Source organism: Lutra lutra, chromosome 10, assembly GCF_902655055.1.
Source record: "Lutra lutra chromosome 10, mLutLut1.2, whole genome shotgun sequence".
Taxonomy (NCBI): domain Eukaryota; kingdom Metazoa; phylum Chordata; class Mammalia; order Carnivora; family Mustelidae; genus Lutra; species Lutra lutra.
Window position 1 is genome coordinate 24,188,483 of NC_062287.1, and position 22,784 is coordinate 24,211,266.

Here is a 22,784-nt window from a genome sequence, read left to right on the forward strand (position 1 = left end):
ATAGTAGTCTTTTCTCTTGCAAGACTTGGAACATCTCGGAGGTGGGGACTGCGTCTCCGACAAGGCCACTGGGACGATGGGTGAGAATTATAGGCGAAGTGCCTCAAATTATTCTCCAAGAGCTTACCGTTCAGCTAATGGTTTGTGGTGTTTCCCAATATGAGAGCGATATTTTGGCTTCACTGGCTGCAGAGGGGGCGTGGAACTTGCCTTTTCTTTCTACCTTGCTTCCCATTTCCCCTGTGCTTGACCCCAAGGCGAATCCTCGGAAGCTGTGAAGAGAGGAAAGAACTTACCGGAAGCAGAGTCCAGTCAGGAGATGATAGCTCCCCTTCACCCTTTTGGCCCATTTTTTATCAACTCAAACTCCCCTTGGGAGTTTTTTTAATTAACTCAAACTCCCCTTGGGGGCCCTTCAGAGCTGGGCCCTCTGGCTATATGTTCCTTTGCAAAGAGAGTAGAGGAGCGCCAAGCCAAGGAAAGGTAATATTGCAGGGGAAATGGGCCTCCTGCTCACTTCAACCTTCTTTCCTTACTGAGAGCAGACACACGCCAAGAACTTTCTATTTGCTTCCCATTTACACCTCATAGTAACTTTATTTAGTTGGCACTGTTGTTATTTCTCACCTCACATCTGAGAAAACTGGGGCACAGAGAGGCTAGCCCCACATCACAAAGCTGGTAGGGAGCCCAGCAGGTACCGCCCGCCTGGCAGGGACAAGTGTCCACAGTTGCTTCTTCTAGTCCATACATGACCCCACGGAAGGGCCCACTTCTTCCAGGCAGCTGATGTCACCTAGCTGCTGAGAGGATGTGAGGAGACTCATCGATTCCAGCTAAGGTCTGAAAAAATCAGGGACCTGACTGATGTACTCAGCGTTTGTGTTTCCAGAAGCATGTGAGGTGGTTTCACGGTCGACCTCTTCATTATCGTGCCTTATCGTTTACATGATATCACCCATTCTTCTGTGTTCCATAAGACACTTAAAAGAATAAAGGGAAAAAAGAAGAGATTTAGAAAAGGGAGTTAAACTGAGTAACACTCTGTCAGCCAATGAGGATTGCAGTAAACTTAATTTTTTTAAATTTATCTTTTTTAAAATTTAAATTCAGTTAATTAGCACGTAGTGTATTATTAGTTTCGGAGGTAGAGTTCAGTGATTCATCAGTTGCATAGCACACCCGGTGCTCATGACATCACGTGCCCTCCTTTTTACCCATCCCCCTAGTTTCTCCATCTCCCACCCTCCTCCCCCGTAGCAATCCTTAGTTTGTGTCCTATGGTTAAGAGTCTCTTATGGTTTGTCTCCCTCTCTGATTTCATCTTCTTTTATCTTTCCTTCCCTTCCCCTATGCTCTTCTGTTTTGAAAACTTAATTTTTACAACGAAGGTGGATAGACACCTATCCACCATCCACCTACCCACCTATCCACAAACTAGTTGTGAAGTGTCCCTCATGTTGCAACGGGTAAGCTCATTGTCTCTGTAAGCTTCATGGACCCACGGTGCTCAAGGAGGAGAAAGAAAGAGGGTTGTGAGGGTTTTGAAGATGCATGCCAGGACGCTCCAGCCACCCCAGACCACACAGGAGCCCACAGCCTCCTCCAAGCCTGTGTGCCCGTGCTGGGCGAAGGAGCCCACGAGGAAGTCGGAGTTGAGATTTGCATTCTTAGAATAAGTGCTGTCCAATGTTTCTGACCTCTTGTCCCCGCACACCACCCCCACCCTGGAGAGCTGGAGCTTTATTTGAATACTGAAAGAAGAAATGTGCCTTCCTTGCTTGGCATGGTCACCCTTTCTGCCACCACAGTGTTGGCCTCATCCTGTCCCTCTGCCGGAAGACATTCAGGCCCCTAGTCCTGTTCCTGGCTGCTTACGTGTTCCCCCAACTTTGGCCTTCCTGCCCTCTTTGGGCATGTCTTTTGTCTTTATGTCTTTATGTTTATTGAACCTGCTCTGGGGTGCTCCTGGAGAAATCCAGAACCCGCTAGGCTCCAGCTTGTCCTGCAACATTAATGATGATGACAATGAATGGATGAGCTCTGCTGCATTTTAATAGGAGAAAATGGCTTTAAGTAAGCCTAGGAGGTGGGGGGTGGGGGATGGGGTAAGGCTGTGAGAAAGGTATTTGAAAGCCACTTGACCTAGAGAGTACACTTCCAATCCTTCAGCCAGACAGGATCCACCCCGCCCACCAGGGAGAGTCCTCTCATGACAGAGCTGGGGGGAGGGGTGGGGTGCAGCTCTCACCACTGTTAATGCTAGTTTCCCAGTAGCATTTCACACTTACTAAGTGGGTCATTTGAGTTTTGAATTTCCAATTCATCTCCAGATTCTTGACTATTACCATTTCAGGCCTCTCATCTCTACCAAATTTCACTTTGACTCAGACATTTCATCCCATTCCAGATAACAGAGCTAAGACTCAAAGTGAAATTGGCCTGGGTTGATGTAACTCCATTTCTATTGCCATGTGGTCTTGGTTTGTAATAGAAGCTAGAAGTGACCTCTTTTGGCTGTTTTGAGTAGTGAGGTCCCAAAGTACTTGGGAAAGAAAATCCTAGGTCCACAAGGGCTCCAGGGGGTCTGTTGGTGGCCACCTCAACACACAATGTTCCAAATGCATTTGTTTTGCAAAATATACTGATAAAGAAATCATACAGGGAGGCTGTTTGAGGGGGTGGTATTTCCAGTATTTCCAAATACTAGAAAGTATTTGAAAGAAGCTTGCTTAATCTCATATTTATAAACCAGATTCTATCATCTACCTACCTATCTATCTATCTAATCTATTTATCCCTCTATCTGGAGAAAGAGAGAGAAGCTTCTCTCCTTCCAGATAAAGGTGTAGAGGTTTGGTGAAAAACCAAGGCATTGATAGTATCATTTGTTATTTTAATATAAAAACTTTAACCAGGTTCTTTTTATAAATGTTAACAACTTACTCTTTTTAGGGAAGCCCCTATCTAAGAAAATAAAGGACTTATTTCTCATGAGTTATCCTTTTGAAGAACATCAAGTCTTTGAGGAAGAAATACTGTAGTTAAAAACACTAACCAGGACTCATGTGGGCTTTGACTCTCTCATCTCAGGGATCTGTGAGCTCCCACCTGGGAGGATCAAGAAAAAGTTTAAACATGCCTCTTTGATAAAATTCAAATTCTCGTGTAAGCCACACTCTAAAGAAAAAGTGGTAATTAAGCGGGATTATTACTTTGTCTAACAAAATATAACATACCTTTAAAAAGCCAATTCAAGGGGCGCCTGGGTGGCTCAGTGGGTTAAGCCGCTGCCTTCGGCTCAGGTCATGATCTCATAGTCCTGGGATCGAGCCCCGCATCTGCAGGGAGCCTGCTTCCTCCTCTCTCTGCCTGCCTCTCTGCCTGCTTGTGATCTCTCTGTCAAATAAATAAATAAAATCTTTAAAAAAAAAATAAAAAGCCAATTCAAGTCCTGCCTTTAAGATATTTCTTCATTACTTGCAAAGACTACAATCTCTTCTCAAATCCCCACCACATTCACAAGATATCTATGAACCTAATGACCTAATTACAAGGTTACCTTGTAGTCTTTAATTGTGAGTTTCATCCTGCATCCTTTTTTTCCCAGCCCTGTAGATGTTCCGTGAATAACCACTGATGGTTGATGGATTCACTGGGGAAAAAAATTTTAGTCTTTGACACTTTAATTAAATATTTACCGAATCCTTCTGCTTCACTAAAAGAAAGAACCAAAAGAAATTGGCTCTGGTGGACACAAGAAAGATTAACTTCCTATTTCCAATGAATTAAACTCGAACAAGGGAGCAGCTATAATTCTATAGGACACTCTGTGGAGTATATGAAGCATTTTCACATTCATGATCTCATTTCTCTTCAGTAGAACCCTGCGGGCACTAAAGGAGTCATTTGGTTTTCCAAACTCTTAAATTTAGAATCATCCCTTCCCCCACCCAGGTACCTACCTTTTCCAGATAGATTAACTGAGATTCAGACAGATTAAGTGATTTGCCTTAATTCATGCCGCTGGTAACCAGCAGAGATGGGAAGCAAATCAATGAGTTCTGAACCCCAATCCTGAATTCTTCCCGTTGCAATGAGCTGTTTCCCTGCTTGGAAGAGATTAAAGAGAAATTACGGAATTCCTTCTAATGAAAGTCTTTAGGTACCCTTACGAACACCACAAGCAACTATATTATGCTTGGTAAGATCTGGGTATCACTCTTCCAAAGAGATGAAAATCATTCTTGGTGTAATTTTGAAAAATCTTTGAGCTTAAAAAGTCTTTGGCCTGCCTATAAAATAATTATCAGCCCTGCCCAATATCCTAGAGGAGTTTAGAGAATGGCAGTTTTTATGCTATGAGTCATACTTTCAATTTCTATTAAAATTCTTATATGGCCACATATGCTTTCTCTCAGGCTCTGGGCCTCCAGGCCTGTGCTAATTTGCATGTCTGGTTTAGATAATGTCTGAGGTCTCTTCCAGTCTGAAAAGAAGCCTCTGATTCTGTTATATAAATGAGATCGCATTCCACCTACCAAGGATTGGCGGTTCTTTTTCTTTAAAACTGCTGTATTTTTGTCGTGTGGATGCAGGACTCAGGAATGGAAGCATTTCATGCTTACCTACCAGGCCACAAAGATGGAGTATTCCTTCATGACGATCTGACCTGTCCATTCTTCCCACGCTGACCCCAGAGAATTGCCCTTTCCTGCATTTCTGATGCAGCTCAACAGGCAGATCATAGGGCAGTGTTGGGATTTTAAGTTTCTTGATCTGAATGGCAACCCTAAATCAGTGTGAGGGAAAGACCTCAGGGTTGCCGGTTAGCCTGATTCTAAGTCTGCAGAAACTGGGGAACCCTTTACTAGACTAGACTCATCTAACCTCTTACTGTCCTCACCCCAAAAAGCCAAAAAGATACTATCGGGTTTTTTTTCACTTATTTTGTTGTCTTCCAACTTCTAGTAATTCTCACTAAAGAAAGAGCTAATAAAAGGGCATCGACTTTCCAGGAGCGCTTTCAGATCAATGTAGGGTGAGCCAGCGGTCATTCCTCTCGAGAAAATGTGGTGCTAGGGAGAGATCTGTTCTCACACCATTAGACTGGTCAAGTCTGTGCTCCAATTAGATATTTTTGGTGAGGCCCTCCCCATCCCAGTACTGCCTGCCCTGCTTTCAGTGTCTTCTCTTTTCCCGTGGTTCTCACCACCTTCTCATATACAATGTAGTTTACTGTTTGTTTTGAATGTAGGTCCCACAGAGCAGGAATGTTCATCTAGCCATCATTGTGTTCCCAGCGCATAGAGCGGTATCTGGATTGATAGTAGACGTTCAATAAAATGTGGCTGAATGAATGTACCATGGGATCAGAGATATTGATTAAGTCCAATAAGCTAGTGTTGGGGAGGGGAAGAATCTTGAGTTGGGCGAGGGAAAGAAAGGTGATTAAGACACCACAGTCCCTGTCTTTCAAAAGATCATCATCAAGCAAACAAGATATGTGCACAGAGAACTATACAAGAAGAAGAATAGGGCAGGGCAATAAACATCAGACTATCACCAGGGAGCCTTGACCTGTAGACCTTGAAAAGAAGAGGATGCAAAAGCTGATTTGTGGAGCAGACACAGGATGGTACCCCTTGTGGCCAGAACAAGTGAGGACAACCTCACTGTGAAGGTGTTGGGGGTGGCCGTTCAGATTGGGGAGCAGAGGGGGTCGAACACAAGACCACCTCTCCTTTTTCCTCAAGCCCTGTTACTTAAGTGAACTTTCGAGTTTCTTTTCCCTACTTGGAATCCTTTTAAACCTGAGGTGGATTTGACCAAAAAGACTGCACTTTAGTTGTGTCTACATGGCCCAATGAGGAGGGGAATTTGGGCAAACACCCAATTAATCTAGTCAGTATGAATTGCTTTTCCACATAAGGCTGGCCCCAAAATCCCACTTTGAGGCCTTATCAAAATAAATAGGTCATTTAGACTTTGGTGTCGTTCAGACACAGAGCCCCTGGGAGATACAAAGTGAAGGAAGGGTCCGGGCTCAGCGGGGAGCCTTGCGTGACTGTGGCAAGGTTGTGCCTGGCAAATGGGCCACTCACCCTTCCAAACTTTTCATATTTAAAAACCATCCATTTTTTTCAAGCATTTTTCTCATATGCCTTTTTTTCCCCCCTTCGCACATATAATAATCTTAAACAGTACCTCCATTATACTCCACACAGCGGGGCTGGTGCTGAGGCTGAGGGGCTGTTTGGATTCCAGGACAAGATCCTTGAGCAAAGGAAATCTGATCCAGGATGTTTTTTTTTTCTGTGAGTTCCAAGTTTGAGGAAAGCCTTCCCTAGATATTTCCCTCCTCCCGAGTCTCAGTGGAAGCCAAGATCCTCTGCTGCTCTTTGGAACATAAGATACTACCGAGGTGAAGGCTGGCCTGCCCCTATAGCATGAGTTGAAATGAGGTGAGGGGACACAGCTCTGAGCATTGGGGCCAGGTAGGCAGGGACTGGGGGAGCTGGCAGTCAGGTGGATGCTGGACTCTTACTACCCGAGCCCACTCTACTGCAGGCAGCCTGCGGCCACTGCCCCCACTGTCTTCCAGGGCCAGGTCTCTCAAACCAAGGCCCAGCCAACCCACTTCTCCTGTGGAAAGTGGGCCACACGTGATTTCCATGGGAGATCACTGATTCAGGAGCATAGCAGTGGAACCATTTCTTCCCTTTGGTGGCTTCTCTCCCTTTTCAAGGCCCTCCTCGATGAACTTTTTAACCTTGACTTACCAAGAGAAACAGTTGAGAGATGTCAGGAAGAGAGAATAAACGACAGGTCTACGGTGTAGATTTGGAAGTTGCTGCTCATCACACATGGAATTACTCCTCCAGGCTGTCCTCTAAAGCATTTGTTTTCCGCTCTTATAGAGAGGGAGAACCTGAGGTTCGACAGAGCAATGATTTGGCCAAGGTCACTCAGCAGAGTAGATGACAGAGCTGGGGTCTGAACCCAGGGCTCCGTGACTCTACCCACCATGACATAGCTGCTGGAGAAAGCCCAGGGTCTCACACAGAGAAAAGACACCTCCCCCAGGGGTGTCCTGCCCCCCCCCCCCCCCAAACGGCTGCTGCTCAGGTGCTAGGTGCCTATGCTTCTGAAGTGGGAGGCCAGGACGGAAGTTCAGATAGCTGGCTTAGTCACTGGCAAGCATTGTAGAGGAGATGGTGGCGACAAGAAGCTGGCCCGTGGTGGGGGCCAGGAAGGTTCAGGAAGCAGAGCAGGCTTTCACGGGTTGAATGGGTTGCCAGCGTCACAGGCAACACAAAGAGAAGCCCAGAGGAAAGCAGTGTGAGTCAGGTTGTTGGCCAGTAGGACCTTCTCCTCAGAGACTGGGCCTGCCAGAAGACCAGGACCTCAGAGGGAGAAGGGGCTTTGGAGGTTCGTCTGGCCCAAACATCTACCGGCAACAAACAAGGCCGCTCCCCTACGTTCTTCCCTGTGAGCGGCTAGGAGATGTAATTTCCTCCAGGTGGGCTGGACCCTCTCTTGGGCAGTTCAGGGCTCTGGGTCTCCTGTGGTATCCTCCCGCTTTCCAGAGAGGAAGTCTGGATCTGACTGAGCATGAGCAGCCTTGTCCATTCTTCAGCTGAAAGGTCTACATTCAGAAGCTGGGCTTTCCAAGGATAAACATGGTTAGGTGCTGCCAGCTCTTTCAGCAGCGACCAGAAATTCGATGAGAAGGTTCAGGGAAAATTCATCTTTTTTCCACCAAGTAATTGAGAGCATGGCCTGTGTTGTAAGGGATCAAGAGAGAGGCGTTTGTGTGCTGGCCCCCAGTGAGGTCATGACAAAGTAGAGAGCTGCGTGTTCACTGGGACATGAGGCCTGCACATAGCCAACCGTGGGTGTCAGAGCAGAAAGAAGCTTTCTTTCCTGAGTCAGTTGGCCAGATTTCTAGAACCCGTTTAAAAGCTTCACACAGAAACTGAGTTAACACTGTGTGGATATCTATGAGAAGGTCATTTCCAGAAAGAACTTTCTCCTTCCAACAGGAACTTTTCAGAAAAAAAAAAAAAAAAAATCTCCATGTTCATAGTTCTGTACTGAGAGGCCATTCTGTGTCTGATTCAGCCACGTTTAGCATCACATAATGGTGATACTAGATACTATTTAGGCCATTACATATGTGAGGCTGAATTATCTACAATGCCCAGCAGTGCCCAGATTCTCCAGAATGAGCCTCTCTTGGAAACCATGGACTCCAGCTGGAGCCCTTTGGGCGACTTCTCTGAGAAGTAGTCACAATGAGATGTGTCATCTTAATATTCTATAAAGCCAGGGAGGGTCAGCTCACCAAAGTGAAAAGACAGCTTGTCAGAGTCAGAGTGATTTTTCTGCCGATAAAGCCATCTGCCACCACATAGAAGATCATCAACTGGTTTTCTGGTCCTTAACGGTCACTTTTTTGAAACTTGTCCTCTCTGCTGCTACCTTAAGCTTGTCTTTTCAGAAGACATTTCTCAGAAAGCAGAAGCATGCACCATACTGGGGGGCTGTGGGGTGGGGGTGGGGGGATCGGTGCATACTCGGGCGGCTGCGTGGACCGGACTCAGGCCATCAGAGAACTCTACCTGTGCCGACCGGCAGTAGGGCCTCTGACGTACCCAGGCATCAGGCCCCAGGAGGGCTGGTGTTGGTGCAGAAATGTGAGCCGCTGGGTTAACTCCCAGGTCCAGGCTTTTCCATCGGGGATATAGACATATATCTGTTTGTCTGTCTGGGACGGGAACTGCCACGCTGCTAAGTTTTCTCTTAATGTGTGATGTCCATTCCTTGACTTCACTATGGGGACTAGGTTTTAGCCTATGTGCATTGTTGTTCATCGTGTCTCAAGGGCATCCAGAATGAATATGGCCTATACACCTCATCACCTAGTCTTAAAACACCTAGGAGACTTCAGTGGGGAGAAGTCAGGGGAGGGGCCTTGAATTCTGTTCAACTAGTAAAATAGTGAACAATAAGAGGAAGTGGGTATACTTAGCAAGAACAAAATATTGGCCGTCTGTTCATTCATTCAACAAATAATTATCGTGCCCCTGCTATGTGAGGGGCACTGTTCTAGGTGCTTGGTTATACCAGGGAATGGAAGAAAGACTGCTACTCTTGCAGAACTGGCATTCGGGTAGGAGATGCAGACTATAAGAAACGACCATGAGTTAGTGATTAAATTTGGTGGTAAAGTAGACAAATAAGTACAGCGTAGCAAGGGAGTCGGAAGGATGGGAGGGGAAATGAACATGTATTTGGTAGGGCTAGCAAATCCATGTCTCTGGGGCTAATCATTTTTTAGGTGCATAATAATGATGTCAATAATAATATTACTTGACAGCATGTACCGAGGCTGAGTCTGTGCTCTCACTGGGCCAGGCATTTGCTTGGCTATCTCATTTTATCCGCAAGGCTACCCTGGTTCTTCAGCTCTCTGAGGCTGAGGGCCAGACCTTGGTTCTTGGCCTTGGTCTTCTCCAGCATCATGCTTTGTCTTTGCCATAGGACTTACTCCCAAAACACTGGTCTTCACTGAAATGTTACATGTAGCAGCTGTCCCCGTGAGCCCCAGTGCCCATGGAGTGCATTTGTTAAACTCCTCAGTAAACAGACCCATGGTGTCCTTTGTGGACCCAGTTACCTGGAGTGTGATTTTCTGTGTAGGTAGATGGGAATGAAAAAACAGAAAAGAAAGGGATCTTGTGGTCCATGTGGCTCTGAGTTCACACGCTCCTCAGGGACCATTGGCTAAAGATACCAGCTGAAGACATGACCTTTGCTCCTTATTCCTCTGTCATGTGTGCAGTGAGGACATAGTTTAGACTGATTGCTGGTAGCATCTCCGTTTCTGTCACTTCCCTTTTTTACCTACTAGAGGACTCAGGGGTTGGGTAGGACTTTGAAAGTCTTCTCAGCCAGGCTTTCCCCCGAGGTAGGCTAGTGGGAGAATTGCGTCCCACAGCAGCCCTCCACAGGCCTCAAGGTGTGGCAGGAAAGATGGGGCCACCAAACACTTCTCTGATAAGGCATCAACTTCAAACCAGGATGGGACCCCTCGGAGTTAGAGGAGAATCCAGCAGTCACCCACCCTCGTTGGTTAGAGGGAATACATCCACTCATTCTGTAACCTTTGTGTGCTAGGTCTGTTCCTGGAACTGCTGGAAAAGAATAGGAGGAGAAGTTGATCAGTCGATACAGCCATGGCCATAGTTTAGTCCTCGGAATGGATAGAATAGAGCTTTCAGACAGGATGGAAGCCTTTGGTAGAATAGCGATCGACCAAAAAACACCAAGTAAACTTGGAGCCAGAGATTTTATCAATGCAGTAAATCATATGTCAAGTCAGAACTGCAGATGACACATACCGGTTCCTGGAACGACTGATTTGTTTTTTTCCTTTGGCATGAACTTGTCACTTTCTTTCCCACTTTCTGTTCTGTTCCTACGAGAATCGCCTCCTTCCCCGGGTGCTCCGATCCATCCGACACAACCTCACAAGCTCCGTTCTCCACCACACCCTTGTGTGGTCATGCTGATGCCCATAATCTCTCTTGGTGTCCATTCCCTGCACCCAAGGCCACTGTGCTTGCCTAGCTGCCATCACCATGGCCTTGAACATGACCTTGGCCCTCATTTCCACCCCTCTCTCCCCTCCCTTCCCTCTACCTCTGTCATGTGCTCATGACACCCACGGCTGTTCCCCAGATACTTCTGCTTTGTGCCTGCCTTTGTTACTCACTCTCTCCTCCCCAAAGGGATCCCACTGAAGGCTGATGTCCCCAGATACACTCACCTCTCCCTCCTTAACCTCCAGTGGACCTTAGTACCACACCACTCCTTTGGTACATGGCCCTATTTCCCCCACAGTCTTGCTCATCTTCTCATATTTAAACGTAGGGGCAGGGAACATTTTCATATCCCTTCCCGTCCAGTCTCCGGCCAAGCACGGAACACAGTGCAGAAGTCACTCCCAATTACGGTTGACCCTTGAACGATATGGAGGTTAGGGGTAACAACATGGAGGTCGGGGTGCCAACACTCTGCCCTGTTGAATATCAGTGTCTAACTCTTGACTGTTCAAAAATTAACTATTAATAGTCTACTGTTGACTAGAAGCCTTACCAATAACATATGCAGTCATCTAACACATATTTTCTATGGTAGACATATTAAATGCCATATTCTTATAATAAAATAAGCTAGAGAACAGAAAATATTAGTAAGGAAATCATAAGAAAAAGAGATTATAGTACTGTACCATACACGATCCACGTGTAAGTGGACCCACGCACTCAACAGTGTTGTTCCAGGCCCAACTATAAATTACTGAAGGCCTAAATAGCATTTGCTCCCCACCCCTGCCCCCAAAGAGAAATCTTGAGGAATCTTGCCTTCCATTTTGCTTATACCAGCATCAGACACGCTCTACAGATCCCTACAAGACATCCCAGAAAATGTTCATGAGAGCCCTCCCCTTGCTCCAGGCCCTTAAACAAGCTGGGATTTGTGTTTGTGCTTGTTTTGCTTTATTTTTAAGCAAAAGTAGGAATCTATTTGCAGGAGAATTGGGGGGGGGGGTGGAAGCCAACTAAAACAGAGGACTTAAATGCGTGGAGCTTTGTGTCTCTTTTGTCCCCTTCTCTGACCTCCCTTCCCATCCTCATCCCCCTCGCTTTCTGTTTTGCTTTTCATGCCAGTTGCTACAGATGGTAATTTAAAAAGTGAACTGGCTTTTCCAGAGCTGGGAGGAATGTGCGTCCGCACGTGGATTTTTCCACAAGAAAACCATCCCTGTCTCTCGGATCTTCTTAGCCAGAATCAATGAGAACAAGCAATGGGATGGGCCCATCCATCTCCCGCAGAGTTTATTCTAATTTGTTGGAGAGGATCCGAATGGCTGGGGGAGGGGGGGGCGGGGGATGGGTTGCCTTCCACCCTGTCAAGCTGCTGTTTGATGAGGTTCATACTCCGTTTGTTCGGATGGTTTTTATGGTTTCTTTGTTGTTCATGGAAAGACTTTGAAAGTCACAATTCTGTATCCCTCAACTTTTCTGCTATTCCTGCTTCGTGTCCCAACGGGACTCACACCATGAGAAGGAAAAAGAAGAAGTTTCCAGCCAGTTAGTTAGGCAATTCCTGAACATGGTTATGGAGGCACGTGGACTCTTTCAAGAAAGAGCTTGGGGTCCCAAAGAGGCAGCAAGTTCAGTGGAAGGTTCTCCAGGGCAATATGAAAGCAAGCTCGTAGGCATTTCCAGGTGGGAAGCCTCTCTCCATGCGCTTGCTTCTCGTTCCTGCCCCCTTTCCAGCCACACCTCTGGCCTTCTTCCTTTCTCTGTGGTAGTCAGGCCCAGCCCTCGCACTCTCCCTGGAAGAGCATGGAGAGCCTGGAATGTGCTTGTGCGTCTGAAATACCAGTGTGCTGAAGCAAGGGGCCGGAGTCGGCTGCCATCATGAGCCTGGTAGCTTGAGACATTCTTCCCATGGAGTCTTTAATCTGGATCTAGCCCATCTCTTCAGAGCTGCTTAAAGGACTTTGCTACACAACTGCAGACTTCTTTTTTCTTTCTAAACTATATTCATTTATATTTGTAGAAAACTTGGGAAGTTGTCTCACGGATGTTATCTCGTCGGATTATTGCCTATCTTAGCCAGTCCACTGCAACAAAGTAGCATAGACTGGGTGGCTTAGAAATGAAAGACATTTATCACACCTTCTCCAGGCCCAGAAGTCCAAGATCAGGGTGCCAACATGTGGGGCTCTGAGGAGAACTCTCTTCTGGATCAGACTGCTGACTTCTCGCTCTACCCTCACATGGCAGGAAGAGGGCAGGCTAGCTCTACCACCTCTTCTGATAAGGCCACTGATCCCCTGCCCCTGAGCTCCACCTTCATAACCTAATTACCTCCCAAAGGCTGCATCTTCTAACACCATCACATCACGTCTGGGGTGAGATAGCAACATGTGAATTTGGGGGCGGAAAGGGGGGACAACACACAAACATTCAGTTCACAGCATTACTGCAACTCCATAAGGGGGAAAAATGGTGTAAATTTTTATGTCCATAGTCAAGAATATTGAAGCTCAGGGAAGTTATTCATCCAAGGTCCCACAACAAATAGTGGCAAGGGACGGAACTTGAACCAGTCCTCTGACTTCAAATTCAAGAATCTTCCCGTTCATTCCAACTTCTGATGAATGTTAATGTTCCTTCCCACCCGTAGCCCAGGAGGAGAGTACACTTTTGGAACTTAGTCATGCCTAAGATGTCATGGCTGACTAAATCAAACTTCTCTTGATCACTAAAAGAGAATCGGATGGCACCTTTCTGAAAAGCTGGAGATGCTGATGTACCTCTACTTGTTGTTTTTCATTAGACCCTTCTTATGACTCAGTGAGGAGAGGAGGATGGGGCAATAACATGAATTCTGGCCTCAACAAAAGTAAGTAAATGACACGCTATCATTTGGAGGAAAAAAACAGTTTTTTTTCTATAAACATGGGTGAAAAACAGGGTCATGAGCTAGAACAGAGCAGGAGTGAGCATTTGTTGTCTTGCCGGTGCAGAGGATATCAAAGTTAACTGCCAGGGTAGGGCCTACCAGTGATACTTGTTCCTTGAAAGGTGATGTGGGATTTTCATTCAGACCTTTCGGGGTTTTTTTGCATTGCATTTGGTTTTCGCATTTTTGAAGCTAGAAGGCTTCTCAAGACTGGATTTTCTGTATGAATGGAAGGTCGCTGGATTTGGATCTAGCCATTTCTGTCATGATAATGGTCGTTCACGACTTTCCTCCTCTGAGTGTTGAAGCTTAATCATACCAACCTCCCTGGACCTCGGTTCGTGAGGGGCTGGGATGGAGGACGGTCCTAGGAGGCAATGGTGGGGGTCTGACACATCAATTTGTGTTCAAGTCTGACCCCAAATCTCCCATTAAGGGAATATAGAAAGAGAATGACTATGCACTCCTAACCAGAATGTATGAACCTTGCTATTTGTAGGAAGCAAAGTGTCCAGCAGCACATGGGTGATGAAGAGCCTTCTTTCAAGAAGGTTGTGATGACAAATTGATGCTCAAGCAATAACTGGGATCCCTTTCCATACTATGTATTCCTTATTTGTCTACTCTGTGCCTAGGACTTGGCACTCTCAGGTCCACAAAGATGAATCAGACCTAGACCAGTCTGTCAAGCTGGGGAGAGAGGTTACACACACACACAGCTCTTTTCATCTGGGAAGTATCTAGGAGAGCCTGAGGACCTAGCAGCATTTGAGCTGGCTTTTGAAGGAGAGGCAGGGTTTGGCCCTGCAGAGATGGGGAATACAGAGCCTCCCGAGAGAAGTGGGGGGCCGGGGAACGGTGTCAGGGTTGACATGTCTGAGGGTTAGGGAGGACTCCAGGTTCTTGGAGTTTCAGATGCACAAAAGGAAAGCAGTCTGGAAAGGTAAGGAAGGGGTACAAAGGCTGCTGTGAAGGTAGACCTTCATTCTTTAGTCGGTGAGGACTCACAAAGTTGTTTGGATGGTGGGGTGAAATGGTTTGGGGAAATGAAACTAGCTAAATGTATGATGGACCAGTGGGAGGAGAGGGGAATGGTAAGGATACATAAACCATAAACTGTGTGAGAAGCCGCCTTAGGTGCAGGATGGAGAAGCTATGATGGGAGCAGAAAGGCTGGATGTGAGAGGTTCCACGAGGGGAACTCACAAAACATGGAAACACGACAAGCAGGTGACATTCCCTCACATGTCACCATCCCATTGAGAACCTCGAAATGTCCTACTTAAAAATGCAGTCCACAGCAGCAACACCATTAGGCCTGCTGTGCTGTATGTTTGTTGTGGTTCCTCATTGTCTCCTCGTGAGAATGTAAGTCCTACCAGAACCGCTGGTTCATTGCTGAAACTCTAGCACCAAGAACACTGCCAGCACTAGTAAATTCTGGACAACTATTTATAAGATTTATAGGATTTATTTATTTATTTTAGAGAGAGAGAGAGAGAGAGCAAGCAAGTGGGGGAAGGAGCAGGAGAGAGAGAATCTTTCAAGCAGACTCCTCACTGAGTGTGGAGCCTGACCCGGGGCTCGATCTAATGACCCTGAGATCATGACCTCAGCTGAAACCCAGAGTTGGATGTTCAGCTGACTGAGCCACCCAGGTGCCCCTCTAGATAAATATTTATTTGATAAAATGAATAAGTGAGTGAGTAGAGAGTGGGTGAATGAGCAAATGAATGAGGAAGCACCTTGTGGAGGGCTTTTAACAAGGGCCTTTCTCTTCCCTCATGGAGAGTGGCCCCACTCACCTTATCTCTTTCCCCCCTCAGGTCCCCCACTTGCAGGAGCACAAGCAATGAGCAAGAATACTGAACAACGGCCCCAACCAGGTACCTGTCTGGGATGCGTAATCCCTCCTTTGCTCTTTATGCCCCTGTTGATCCCATGTGGTCAGCTGAGGGGGACTGAATCAATACACAGTATGTGTCCTCATTCTTCTCTTTCATAAAGGATCCCTACTTGACTCCCTGTAAGAGCTCTGTGAATAAAAAGTAGCAGGCACTAGAACCGGGTTAAGATTTGTTACATATTGGAGGTAAAAACAAAAGTAAAGATGAAATGTTCCAATGCCTCATTTTGTAAGATAAAGAAACTAAGGCCCAGAGAGGGAAAGTAATTTGCCAAAAGCCACACAGCTGGCTTATGAGAAAACTAGAGCTCTAATCCACAGACTCCAGAGATGCTATCCAAACCTTTTAGGCGCCATAAAACCTTTCTTCTAAAACTACTCCCATCCGTGATGGGTCTACTTAACCAGTTAGGCAGGGGAGCTTTTCAAACCATGGAATTGGAAACTCTTGGTATTGGCGTGATACTAGATCTATCACATCCTTCTGTGACATCTGTCTTATGATTACCTTACCTCTCCTTGAATATTTATAGCAATGAGGAGTTCACTATCTCACTAGGCTCATTTCCACTCTTGGAACCAAAATCCACCTTGTTGTAACTGCCACCCAGCTTTCTGGTTTGCCCTCTGGAAAGCCTTCCTCCTGTTCTGTCCTTCTTGTTTCTGAAGACAGCTGTGGTCTTCTCTGTGTGACACAGCTGAGATTAAGTTCTGGACAAGCCATTGGCTTTAAGACAAAGAAACATTGTGTTCCATTTCTATCGAAGGCAGAGCAATAGAGAATGGACCTACATGTCATTGAGAAGCTTGAGAAAGAATGTCCTGAGTGAAACACACAAGCCAAACGGGATTTGACATAGTGCATTTAAAGAATTCCCAACGACAGCAAAATTAGACATTACCTGCCAAAAATGTTTCAGTTGTTGTACTGTGTGGATATGTGGACGCCGGAGGATAAGCTCAGTAGCCTTGAGGGCTTTTCAAGTTAATTCATGGTTGTAAGCAGAAATCCCCAAATCATGCCAATTTTTAAAAATTGCAACGACAAGTGCAAAAATAGTAAACTGTATCAAACATATGGCCACCTGGCCGAGTCATGATCCAACTGTGTACCATGACTTCCTGACCTGAAAAAAAAGACTGACCCGATGTAAACAACATTGCAAAGATTCTTTTTATAATTAAATAATCATGTAAGTTTTACAGAGACTGAGGTAGAACAGTCATTTTATTGCTAAAATACAAATTCTGGCTACTGCTGCCATTTCCAAGCAAATGAGGTAGGATTTGGTAGTAGAGAGAAGAGATTGTCCCAATGAGTTATTTAGTTTGTAACGTAACTGGGGCTAGAACCCAGGCTGCCTGATTTCCAGGCACATGTGTACGGAGCTGTAAAGACCAGGAATCATTAGACCTTTCTTTAAACCCATTTCAAAAGGTGTCCTTCACTTCAGTCATGATGAGTGAATATTAGCCAGCATCTTTCCAAATGGTTTCATGATTCTGTTTTAGCCACTGAAAGTGTTATCTACAAATTTTAGACATTGAATATGAAAAAAAAATGATGCTTCTTGTATTCTATGTTTCTGTAATCATAGGAATGAAAACCACAACTGCTCCAGATCTTTGAGGTTTGCACATAAAAGCAATAAAGCTTTCTGAAACCAGTTTTTTCTATGATATTGAAACAAAAGTATAAACCCCAGGGGTATTCTTATTATTAATGCTGTTGGTTTTATATTTTTAATAATAAGGAAGCTAATTTCCTTTTTTGCTTCCTCAGATCCATATCAGATCCTGGGCCCGACCAGCAGTCGCCTAGCTAACCCCGGTGAGTTTACTTTGGCCTGCAAGGTTTTTCTTTCCGGAATGTTCCATAGCTCTGTGAGGTCACAGAGACCACTGTCCTAAGTTCAGAGACCTGACTAAGAAGTAACACGTGCTCTTTCCCTTGAAATAGTCAACATCTACTTCTCTGGTGTACAAGTGAGAGTCTGGAGCTTGTTATTAGGTGGTAGGTACGTCCATTAGCTGAGGCTCCTTCTGGAAAACAAGCGTATGAGCACTGCCTATCTGCATGGAAGTTTAGATTTGTAATAGCACAGGTCGAAAATTTTGTAGGGAAAGACAGGGGAGAATGGGGGAGCAATTCCAGTGAGTTCTCAGTTATGGTCCTCATGGAAGTCACACGTGAATAGATGGTCCAAAGGTGTTTTATTCTTGACTTTAGAAATGGTTGCAGTTATCTGAGAGCCTTGTGAAAGAGGCGTGTCCCTGAAAAGTTGCAGATAAAGGAAATCTGACAATGTGGTTTAAGGGTTCATTATTAAAAATAGCTCTCAAATGAATTCTAGACCAAGACCACCAAGCATGTGAGCTAACTGGCCCTTTGTGGTAGTGAACCCCACACCTTCCACCCCAGGGAACTGCTCTTGCCTGTGTCTGCAGGCCCATTCTTTGGTGCCTGCCATTCCTGTTTTGGGGTCTTGGGGGCGGGAAGGAGACACGCAGCTGACTCTCCTCTTATTTTTCTCTCTGCCCAAGTTCTTCTCTGTCAGACTTAGAGCTGAGACCCAAGCACTGGGGCTCTGCTAAGGAACATCCCAGGTGCCTTCAGCCTGACACCTGGGCCACCCCTTCTCCCTGTGACCAGCTGTGGTCTTCTGACCCCGCTCCCTTTTACACCGACAAGGAACATTTGGGGGGACTTCATGAGTAGGTCAAAACTAGACAGGGATGCAAATCTTTCTAGAAGAGATTCAAAAATCTTGCCCAAAGGGGTGGGAAGCGGTGTGCCCCAAATCATCCAGCTACGGGGCTGCCAGAAGCAGTAGATTCTGAACGTGATGGGAAATAAAGGGTTTCTTACGAAGCGTGAGAGTATCCCGGCGTCTTAGGGAATCAGACTCTGACTTGCCCAGACTGAGCTGCTCTGTCTTCTCCTGTTTGCCTCACCGCCCGCAGGAAGCGGGCAGATCCAGCTGTGGCAGTTCCTCCTCGAGCTTCTCTCGGACAGCGCCAACGCCAGCTGTATCACCTGGGAGGGGACCAACGGGGAGTTCAAAATGACGGACCCCGATGAGGTGGCCCGGCGCTGGGGAGAGCGGAAAAGCAAGCCCAACATGAATTATGACAAGCTGAGCCGGGCCCTCAGATACTACTATGATAAAAACATTATGACCAAAGTGCACGGCAAGAGGTATGCCTACAAATTTGACTTCCACGGCATCGCGCAGGCTCTGCAGCCACATCCCACGGAGTCGTCCATGTACAAGTACCCTTCCGACATCTCCTACATGCCCTCCTACCACGCCCATCAACAGAAGGTGAACTTTGTCCCTCCCCACCCGACCTCCATGCCAGTCACGTCTTCTAGCTTCTTCGGAGCAGCGTCACAATACTGGACCTCCCCCACAGGTGGGATTTACCCCAACCCCAATGTCCCCCGCCATCCCAACACCCACGTGCCCTCACACTTAGGCAGCTACTACTAGAAGCTTAATCATTGGTGGTCTTCTACCTGAAGCCCCCCCGTTCCTCACACTTCCTGGGATACTTTGGACTCCAAAGGACATACGTGGCTTTGAAGAGAAAAACAAAACTGGATGTTCTTTCTTGTTGGATAGAACGTTTGTTGTTTAAAAACAATCCTTTTTTTTTAATGTTGGTAACTTCCGCTTCCTCTACCTTGAACAAAGAGATGGCTGATTTTCTGGGCCAGTACACCAGTTTGGAATCTCAATCTGCTATCCTCTTCTGAGTTGAATATTTCGATTACTGGAATGGTTGTATTATGGTTCTAAGAAAGAAACTGTACATTTTCTTTATATTTTTATGACCAAAGCAGTTTCTTATCAACACACGGGTCTCATCATGGATCTTGTAGGGTTCAGTATGATAAAAAAAAATCATGGACTTAACCAGTTAATGCTCTGGCTGGAGACTGAGAGAAAATAGAGGCAGGAAGCTTATAACCTTATTGCAGGAGGACCTGATTCAGTGGATGGCAACTGGAACCTTGGTTGTAAGGCCAGTGAAGTTTTCACCCAACTGGAATTTAAAAGAAAGAACATGTGTATGTGTATTTAAGAAGCCGTGGGCATTGCAAAATCCCTCCCAGTGGGCAGTATGTGCTAGGCTGACCATCCTCTCTGGAAATAGTCAAGATATGAACTTAAGAAATGTTAATGCAAATGCAGACATTACTGAAAGACAGAGAATTAAATAATTTTTTTTTCTTTTTTTTAAGTAATGACAGTGGGTCCCAGAACTTTGAAAAGTCGTAGGGATTTCTGAACACAAGCAGATTCGCAAGCGCTGTGCGTTTGTCCGACCACCAGTCCAGGGTCAACCAATCAGAAGGCAACTTACTGTATAAATTATGCAGAGTTATTTTCCTATATCTCACAGTATTAAAAATAGATAATTAAAAAAAGTAAAAAAAAGTAAAAGAATAAATAAACGAGTTGACCTCGGTCACAAAGACAATTTTACTATCAAATCAGTCGTTATTTTTTTAAATATAATTTGTACATCTTTTGTCAATCTGTACATTTGGGCTGTTTGTACGTTTTTATAGCTGGTTTTTAAAAAGCATAATGTGACTATTGCTAAAAAGAAAACAGGACATTTGAGTCACTGACTTTACTAGAAAGAGAAGCACCATGCAGTATTTAACGGGCGTGCACAAGGAGGTAAAGGTGGTCCACTCAAATCGTTAATGCTTTGGAAATATTTGTAAATAACCATAATGCAATAATCACAACTTTGAAAAGAACAAGCAAACTTTCCCTTGTGGATACGAGGGATTTTCCTGCCCCATATATGCAATATATATTTTTAGATATTAAAATATATATAATTTTGCAGGTAATCATTGACTTTTTAAAAACTATATTAAGTGTTAAGCTGACAACTGTCAATGAAGACTATGTTGTAAAATAATTTGACTAAATAAATTGTGCCTTCTTCTCTCAGAACTGAGAACATCGTCGTCTTATTTACCCCTGATCAGGTCAAAGGGTTTTCCCAGGGGAAGTTCCCAATTGAAACTCTTGCACTGTAAAGGCTTTTTCATATGTACCTACTGCCAGAAAGCAGAAAGTACAAAATCGGTGTGGTTTTTGTTGTTGTTTGTATTAGTCACTATTTTCCAGAGAAACAGGACTGTAAGATGTACAGTACTGATGGAGATTTACTATGCGGACGTAGTTCACAAAATCGAGGAGACCAAGAAGTCCCACCACCCTCTGTCTGCAAGCTGGAGATGTAGGAAAACCAGTGATGTGTTCCAGTGTGAGCCCAAAGGCCTAAGAACCAGGGAAGAGAATGGTAGAAATCCTAGCCCAAGGGGAAGAAAAATGCCCCATCTCAAGCAGGCAGACAGGAAGCAAAGAAGTGAATTCCTTCTTCAGCTGCCTTTTGTTCTGGTCAGACCCTGCCTGGATTGGATGGTGTCCTTGGGCCTTAGGGAAAGCAATCTACTTCCCTGAGTCCACAGATTCAAATGCTAATCTCATCTGGAAATACTTGCACATATAAACTCACAAATAATGTGTAACCTGGGCACTCAGTGGTCCTGGCAAGTTGATACTTAAATTAACCTTCACATTATTGATGACCTTTGCAGAGATTTTTTAAAAAATGTTATTTCAATCTTCCTCCAGCCTAAAAGGGTTTTTAGGATGATACCACGGCCGTGGATAATCTGTGTCTAAGAACCAGAACAGAGCAAACACTTCCATCCAGGATGGGCCCTTTTTCCATCAGACTTCACTCTGTATTTCCACTGTGCACCTCAAACCCAAGTGACCATCTTCCTGACTTTCCACCGGAGAATAAGGAGGTCCAGGTTCCTCTGATCCCATGTCAGGATCTTATGGCCCACGGAGATTGTTAGGTTCTTTTTTCTTTCCAAGGAAGAAACTTGCTTCAAATTGCTTCACTGTTAGGTAGCTGGTTTTCATTTCCTTTATTTTATAAATGAAAACGAGTGAGGCCTGGAAAGTCTATGATGGTATGAGAAATGAGACGACATCTTCCCCGGGTAGCACTGAGTACCTTCTGGACAACACATCTACCTAAATGAAATGAGGTGTGCTCCAGAACATTGGTCTCCTTTTTTTTTTTTTTAAATTGTACCCTACCATTAAAAAGAAAGTGTTAAGCAAATATTCTCAATATATAAACACTGATTTATAAATCATATACACCAACTATTATCACTATTTATATTATGAAACATGCAAAACAGATAATTCTCAAGAGTAATATAAAAATAAATTGAAACTGAAATTCTAATGTTTCCCGCCTATGTTCTTTGTCTTGTATATCTCTTGCTGTCAACACTCAACAAGAAAGGTCGTCATTAAAGGAATGAGTATGTATGTGTACATCTGTATGGGTTTTCCTTCTAAGAAAGGAGAAAATAAAAACTTGGTGTTTGTGGCCCAAGCATAGAGACGGAAACGATAAAGGCCAGGTATGTTCTAGACGAGTCTAGCTGGATTCTTCAGCAAATCTCCACACCAGCCAAGCAATTTTCCATCAGTTTAGAAATTTGCAAAGTAATCATTAGGGAAGATAGAGGTGCATGTTTCTTTCTGCTCTAGGAAGAATGGGAGTTCATCTTTTTAAGAGGTTTTCTTTATATGCCCTAGTCAAACACTGGCATGGGTCCCGCACCTCAGTGGAAGTCTTAGAACTCTGGTCTAACCTTGCCCCTTGAATTTGCTCCCAACAATGCTTCCACATTTGGGACATCGGTGCCTCACTGACGGGACCAGGACAGCGTTTCTTCCTTCTAAGCATCTGTGCGGAATGAAGGCCAGCACTCGGTCCCCTGGAATGCCCAGATTTAGGATTTGCTAGCTTCCTAAAAGACATCCAGCTGAATCGTGGCAGAGGACTGTAAGGACCTTATTTAGAAACTGTCCCTGCTCGCCTTCCCCCAGGGAATTTACTTGGAGACAAGTCCCGGAAACCAGCTTCAGGTAACAAAGCCCAGATACAAAGGTGGGTCAGGCCAGGTGGAGACATCCGATCAGTGGGGGGATGCTTACTGTCTCCCTGGTTACCAAGGAGTATGGGCCCTGCCCTTTGGGAGCCTTTTGGGCTCCAATCCCAATCAAGGTGTAATAGGCTGGGTCAAATGTCTACTAGGGTAAATTGTAACTCAGTTGGTCACCTAGCATCACTGTGGAGTTTCCTGTGTGTGTTACAATCTCATTGGCCACCTGTGCGTGGCCAGGCCCGACCGCATGGCCTTGGCCCTTAAAAGCTAGTCTGTGAAACAGAGAAGGGTCGCCCTCTCTTGTAAGAGGTGCGTCCCCGA

The 22,784-nt window shown here is 45.3% G+C and overlaps 1 protein-coding gene and 1 long non-coding RNA gene across 3 annotated transcripts in view; one reads left to right on the top strand and one right to left on the bottom strand.

The window, feature by feature from the left end:
* Positions 1 to 20,427, top strand: part of FLI1 (Fli-1 proto-oncogene, ETS transcription factor) — a 115,132-nt gene extending 94,705 nt beyond the window's left edge. The window contains exons 6-9 of the mRNA XM_047747313.1: positions 13,420 to 13,485; positions 15,372 to 15,431; positions 17,235 to 17,282; positions 18,416 to 20,427. Of these exons, the coding sequence (XP_047603269.1) occupies positions 13,420 to 13,485; positions 15,372 to 15,431; positions 17,235 to 17,282; positions 18,416 to 18,945 (704 nt within the window). The 3' untranslated portion in view covers positions 18,946 to 20,427. The remainder of the gene's footprint in view (positions 1 to 13,419; positions 13,486 to 15,371; positions 15,432 to 17,234; positions 17,283 to 18,415) is intronic.
* Positions 567 to 18,485, bottom strand: LOC125110246 (uncharacterized). Of its 2 annotated transcripts, none has more exons than XR_007130533.1 (3): positions 18,321 to 18,485; positions 3,563 to 4,109; positions 567 to 983 (listed from the first exon to the last, which is right to left on the bottom strand). It is a non-coding gene; the product is annotated as an uncharacterized LOC125110246 (long non-coding RNA). The 2 variants fall into 2 exon arrangements; XR_007130532.1 differs by having other exon boundaries at positions 3,563 to 4,112.
* Positions 20,428 to 22,784: the final 2,357 nt, after the last annotated feature.